Source organism: Bidens hawaiensis, unplaced genomic scaffold, assembly GCF_021521415.1.
Source record: "Bidens hawaiensis isolate Kalapana, Puna unplaced genomic scaffold, B.hawaiensis_p1.1 tig00027754_1, whole genome shotgun sequence".
Classification (NCBI taxonomy): Eukaryota; Viridiplantae; Streptophyta; class Magnoliopsida; order Asterales; family Asteraceae; genus Bidens; species Bidens hawaiensis.
Window position 1 is genome coordinate 147,501 of NW_027505104.1, and position 6,293 is coordinate 153,793.

A 6,293-nucleotide genomic window follows, 5' to 3' on the forward strand; every position below is an offset into this window, starting at 1 on the left:
AAAAAGTGCATGGTCGTGCACTATTTTGGGTAAGTCAAACTTTCACTTTCGGTGGCTCAAAGTTACAGGTTCCAAAAAAGTGCACGGTCATGCACAAAAAGTGCATGGTCGTGCGTTTACGGCACTAGCTAGTGCACTTTCAAAATTAATTTGTCGGCTCGTGCCCTCGGAAGTGCATGATGGTGCACAAAAAGTGTATGATGGTGCAGATTCACTTTTGGCACGATAGTAGATGTGCACGGGATCCAATAAAGTGGCACCGTCATGCACATAAGGCGCATGATGGTGCCGTTTCAGAGCATGGTTATGCACTTTCCTAGCATGGTCATGCACTTTGGCACGGTATCAGATGTGCACGGGTTCCGATAAAGGTGCACCATCATACCCATAAAGTGCATGATGGTTGTAACATCACGTAAATTTCGGGCCACAAATGTCACATTTCCAAAGTCAAGGGACCAATTCTGCCAAATTCCAAACTCCAGGGGCTTAAATGTAAAATCTGTTTTCTTGATCCATCGCGCTACGTGACAGGTCAAGAGAGATACCCATCGCGTATCGCGATGGGGTGTCTGACAGATTGTGACACGTGTGCCACGTGGCACACGGTGGCAACGGTTGCCGTCACGTGTCACCACGTCCACCACGTGTCGCCACATGGACTCGGCGCCTGCCACGTGTCAATCTGACACAGCAGGCCTATATCGCGGTACGCGATAGGCCTGCCAAGTGACCCATCGCGTACCGCGATGGGGTTCAAAATTCGGTTATAAATAGAGGGCCACAGGTTCTCATAACCCACACACCAAACTCACACATTTACTCTCTCACTACTCTCTCTCTAAACATCGTAAAGCGTGCCCTCGATCCACCTCGATAAACGTGCCCAGAAACTTCGTAATTCGTGCCATTCCCCGACGATATTCCAAAAGGAAGTGTTGTCGCGACATTCCGACGATTTACCTCTAAGTACGTGTCAAAGGGTGTTGGTGCCTCGAAAAGCGTGCCAAGTGAGGAGTAAGAGTTTGCAAGGAAAAAGTGTTGATTGAGCGACGTCGAAGTGCTGCCCAAGTGTTTAGGGTATTTCTAAGCCAAGCAAGGTAGGCATGATGCCCGACCAAAATAATAATAAAATATTATAAAGGCTTAATACCCAAGTCGAAGTTATTCTCGATAAACAAATAAATATATAACAAAGAAAAAAAAGAAAAGAACAATGAAAATATATATGTAAGAATATGTATATATATATATAATTATTCTTTGTTATAAAATATATTATTTAAGTATAATGAGTATACTTAAATAATAAAGAAAAGAATACGTTTCTTAAAGAAGAAGAAACGTCGGGTTTTATGAATAAACTAAAAGTTTATAAATTACTACTACAACTAAAGGTTTTAAAGTAAAAAAGAGATTATGAACTAAAGGTTCATCGAGATAAATAAGACTAAAGGTCTTAAGCCGGATCGTGTATCCGACTAACAAAAGTTATACTCGTACTATAGGTGCGAGATAGCAAAGGAAAGACTCACGGACGGTGTTGGAAGCCGATCCCATTGAAAAGGTGAATACGCCCCACTTTTACAAACTTGTTTTCAAACAAATCAAACGTGTTATGTGTAAAACTTTACATGAGGCTACGTGTCTCTAAAAACATTGTAAATAAGAGTATGAGCCTAGCCCTCAGGCTGTAGTATACGTTTGTCTGGATCCTTACATATGTGGTATGAGGTGGGCACATCGCACCACGCCTGGTCACGACCTCCAGCCACGATGGGCTGAACCAAAGTATGTTCGAGTGAGAATGACCTTGTGTATATTTATGGTACCTAAGTACGTCGAAACGTTGCGGTGTTTTGCTGAGGTGACCTAGTGTAGAGACTCGAGTTTATGATGATTGTTTAACTTGATTATTCCTAAGCCAAGATGGGCCGAGACTTACGGGTCTCAAGGGGTAATTAAGTAAAGAAAATATTTTTAGCGTCAGCATATTCACCAGCATTCGTTGCTGACGTATTTTTATAACATTTTGCAGGTAATCAAGACTAGAGCTTGTGAAGACGAAGAAGCTCAAGAATCCGATGGCTCGGATAATTTTGTGTAAATATTAAAACATGGTGGTTTTTGTAAACTTATAAACAAGTAAAACTAAACGAGACTTTCGTCTCGTCTTTTGTAATGAAAATATTTATAAATATGATCCTTATGTTTTTATAAAGACTTCCGCTATAACCCGCTACTCTGATTTATTTACAAACATGGTACCAACTATGGTTCACACTTCTAGGCCTAGATTGGGGGTGTGACAATGGTGCAGTTGCTCAGCATGGCCATACACTTCCTTAGCATGGTCATACACCTGCTCTCTGCATGGTCATGCACTTTCTTAGCATGGTCATGCACTTTTGACAGATTCTTGATTTTTGTCCGAAAAACGCCATCTTTTCATCGTTTCTTCGTCGGGCAGGCGCCCGGACCTGCAAATTCATAAATAACTCAAATAAGTACCTAATACAACGAATTTGCATGGAGTTTTACCAAAATAAGAGGATAATTTGATACTAAAAGGTGTACACTTTGTGTTACATCAAAGTCTCTTAGAGATCTCCCATTGAGTTTCAGATTGAAACACTAATGGCGTTTTCTTCAAGAAGTCGTATTGTCAATGTAGACCTCTCTCTTGTGAAACATGGTCAAGATTTTTTCGATACATGCAATATATTGGTACCCTAAATAAAAATAAATCAATAATGACTAACAAAAACTTAAAGATAAATAATAATAATAATAATAATAATAATAATAAAAATAATAATAACAACAAATAATTAATGAACCCGACTAACAATGAGAGGTAAGGTTCCAAAAGTTGCTAGCGGAACCTACACGACCGATTGGGGAGTTGGGTGTACTCGGAGTAATAATCCTTAATTTAAAAAATGATATCCGCTCTTTAATATTATAGAAATACAAATTATGTTTTATTTTTTAATTCAAAATCGGCCAAGTTGACCGACTAGATGTGATTCTGGTTGATGCTGACCACCTTTGATCGATTCTTAGTAACTAGGCAGAGTAAAAAAAACTCACCTCGGCGCCATATCATGTTACGAATACTTCGTCCTGTAGACCTACTTTTACAACATTATTGAGAACAATGTATGTACATGCAGGTTATAAATGACAGGTTCGGTATCGTTGAGGGTCTTATGACCACTTTACACTCCATCACTGGTATGTTTTTAACCTACAAGGATCCGTTCATTTCGTCACCAATACTTGTAGTCATTTTCTGATAGTTTAACCATTGTTGATGATTTATGGTTCAGCTACACAGAAGACTGTTGACGGGCCATCGATTAAGGACTGGAGATTCGGAAGAGCTGTTTCATTCAATATCATTCCTACCACAACTAGTGCTGCTAAGGTACTCAAGTTGCAAATTATGTTATTTTTGGCGGATATTATATTTTTATGAAACAGGCTGTTGGAAAAGTGCTCCCCGAATTGAACGGGAAAACCATCGATTCCTCGGTGGTTGATATGATAGTGAGGCTGGAAAAGGCTGCTACTTATGATGAAATCAAAGCTGCTATCAAGTAAGCATATATATATAAATATGCTATATATTATGGTAAAATTTGTTAGATTTTGGTTTATCTACGATTGTGATGGTTTCGTCTGAGACGTTCCAGGGAGGAATCGGAACGGAAATTGAAGGGGATCATGGGTTACATTGATGAGGACCTGGTTTCCACAGCAGTGGCGAAGCTTGGGATAAGACACCCGGGGGATTCAAAATGTATACAATATTCACAAATGAAGGTGGCCGGGCTCAAATTTTCAGCCAAAAAGGGCTAAGTTTAAACTACTTATAAAAATTTTCGGCCGAAAACGGCTAAATTTTACATTACGTATAAGACATTTCGGCCGAAAACGGCTATATTTTACACTACGTGTAAGAAATTTCTGCCGAAAACGGCTAAATTTTACACCATGTATAAGAAATTTCAGTCGAAACGGCTAAATTTTTCACTACGTATAAAAAATTTGGGCCGAAAATGGATAAATTTACACTAAGTATAAAAAGTTCCGGACGAAAACATGTAAATTTACACTACTGCGTAAAAAAACGGGGGGGGGGGGGACCCGGGCCCTAAGTGATCTTCGCCACTGTTCCACAGACTTTATTGGAGATAGCAGGTAAACGAATTAGCTAGAACGTTATAGGCACCATTGACATACTGTCCATATACCTCTGAAAAGTAATACGGTCGTATAACTTCATCAAATCATAAGTTGTATCACCCTATATGGCTGGCATGACAAAAATGTTCATGCATACATGCATAAGATGATACACGTGCTCATACAACTTTGCTAGAAAAAAGTTGATGTGAGTGGTTTGTTGTGTCAGAACTCATACCAGCCGTATGATATAAATGTTTGCTTATAATACAGTTTGTATATTGTGACAAGTTTATGGTTTGCAAAAGTCGTACAGGTCTCATGCAACCCAAACAGTATGTCTTGAAATGCATGCCATGTGCACTTTCGGGATAGTGTTGATGTTATCTCCATGTATAATCATCTATAGGCTTGGATTTTTCATTTTAAACCAGCGATTTAACCGTTGTAAATCCTTTAGTTATTATATAGAAAACCTAACACAGTAAGACACGGGACAACATTTATGCTAAGCTAGAAAAAGTTGTGGTACTTAATTTTGTGTAACTTTTTCATAAAAGCATAAGTTGTATCACCCTATATGGCTCGTATGGCATGGCAAAAATGTTAATGCATACATGCATAAGATGATACACCAGCTCATACAACTTTGCTAGAAAAAAGTTGATGTGAGAGTGGTTTGTTGTGTCAGAATTCATACGAGCCGTATGATATAAATGTTTGCTTATAATACAGTTTATATATTGTGACAAGTTTATGGTTTGCAAAAGTCGTACAAGTCTCATGCAACCCAAACAGTATGTCTTGAAATGCATGTCATGTGCACTTTTAATTCGGATAGTGTTAATGTTATCTCCATATATAATCATCTATAGGCTTGGATATTTCATTTTAAACCAGCGATTTAACCGTTGTAAATCCTTTAGTTATTATATAGAAAACCTAACACAGTAAGACACGGGACAACATTTGCGCTAAGCTAGAAAAAGTTGTGGTACTTAATTTTGTAAGTTTTGCACAAAATATCCCACACGTCTAATATTGATAGATTTTTTTGAAGAAAAGATTTTTAAAGGTTAAAATGATAAATTTCAAAAAAATATAACAAGTATTTTGGTAATACAATGTAATGTGCTTGGTTTTCTTGTATTATTTCTTTTAGTTCAAGAATCTTTTTAACAATTGGCTACTTGATCCACAGGTTGAGCATATTCGATGCCAAGGCCGGAATTGCGTTGAATAAGAATTTTGTGAAGCTTGTTGCGTGGTATGATAACGAGTGGGGTTACAGTTGTCGCGTCGTTGATTTGATTGCTCACATGGCATCTGTGAAGTAAACTTTGTGGGGATGTCTTCTTATCCAGCTTCCATCAAGAACTAGCTAGATTTTGAGTTGGCTATGTAATAAAGTGTTGAATAAGGGTGTTGATCCTATATGTGTTTAGGGTTATTCACGTGGATATAAACGGGTTGCTAGTGTGTGGTTTAAACTCCAAAGGTATATGCTTGTAAACAATGAAAACTCCCGTTTGGTATTGTTTGGTATTATATAATGTATATTATCGATTAACGAGTTATAAGATAAAGATAATTACAAAAGAAAACCTAATTAGAATACAATTTGAATATTATAAATGAAAGTAATCTAATCATATATCATATATTCTAATGTGATAAATCCTAAAGTCATGACCGTGTCAGGATTTTTACCATATTGAGCTTTCAGGTAATGGGTTTCCCAAAAATTTGGTAGCGGGCTAGGGGTCACCTTTGCAGTCTCCAATACATGAGTGTGAGTGTCCTTTGTCAATGAATATACCGGGTGGCCAGACTTTATTGGTAGTTATAAAAAAAAGGATTGGAAAATAAAACACAATAAGCAATAAGTGAACCGGACGTTCGGTGAGAAGTTCATTAATGTTTGTCCGCTTAATAAATGAACCATACATGGACAAAAGAATTTTGTTCGGTAAGTTTAACGGACGAACACGGACAAAGACCGCGTTCTTTCAATAGTGTTTGTGAACGACCGGTAACGTCCGTCCGATAGAGTTCGTTTAAGTGTTGTGAATGTTGAAATTCCTTGAAGAATGAAGAATTTA

At 37.8% G+C, this 6,293-nt stretch overlaps 1 protein-coding gene across 1 annotated transcript in view; it reads left to right on the forward strand.

The window, feature by feature from the left end:
- The window catches only part of LOC143610744 (glyceraldehyde-3-phosphate dehydrogenase, cytosolic-like), a 6,069-nt gene extending 2,205 nt beyond the window's left edge, over positions 1-3,864 (forward strand). The window contains exons 2-5 of the mRNA XM_077085141.1: positions 3,177-3,237; positions 3,333-3,430; positions 3,487-3,602; positions 3,699-3,864. Of these exons, the coding sequence (XP_076941256.1) occupies positions 3,177-3,237; positions 3,333-3,430; positions 3,487-3,602; positions 3,699-3,864 (441 nt within the window). The remainder of the gene's footprint in view (positions 1-3,176; positions 3,238-3,332; positions 3,431-3,486; positions 3,603-3,698) is intronic.
- Positions 3,865-6,293: the final 2,429 nt, after the last annotated feature.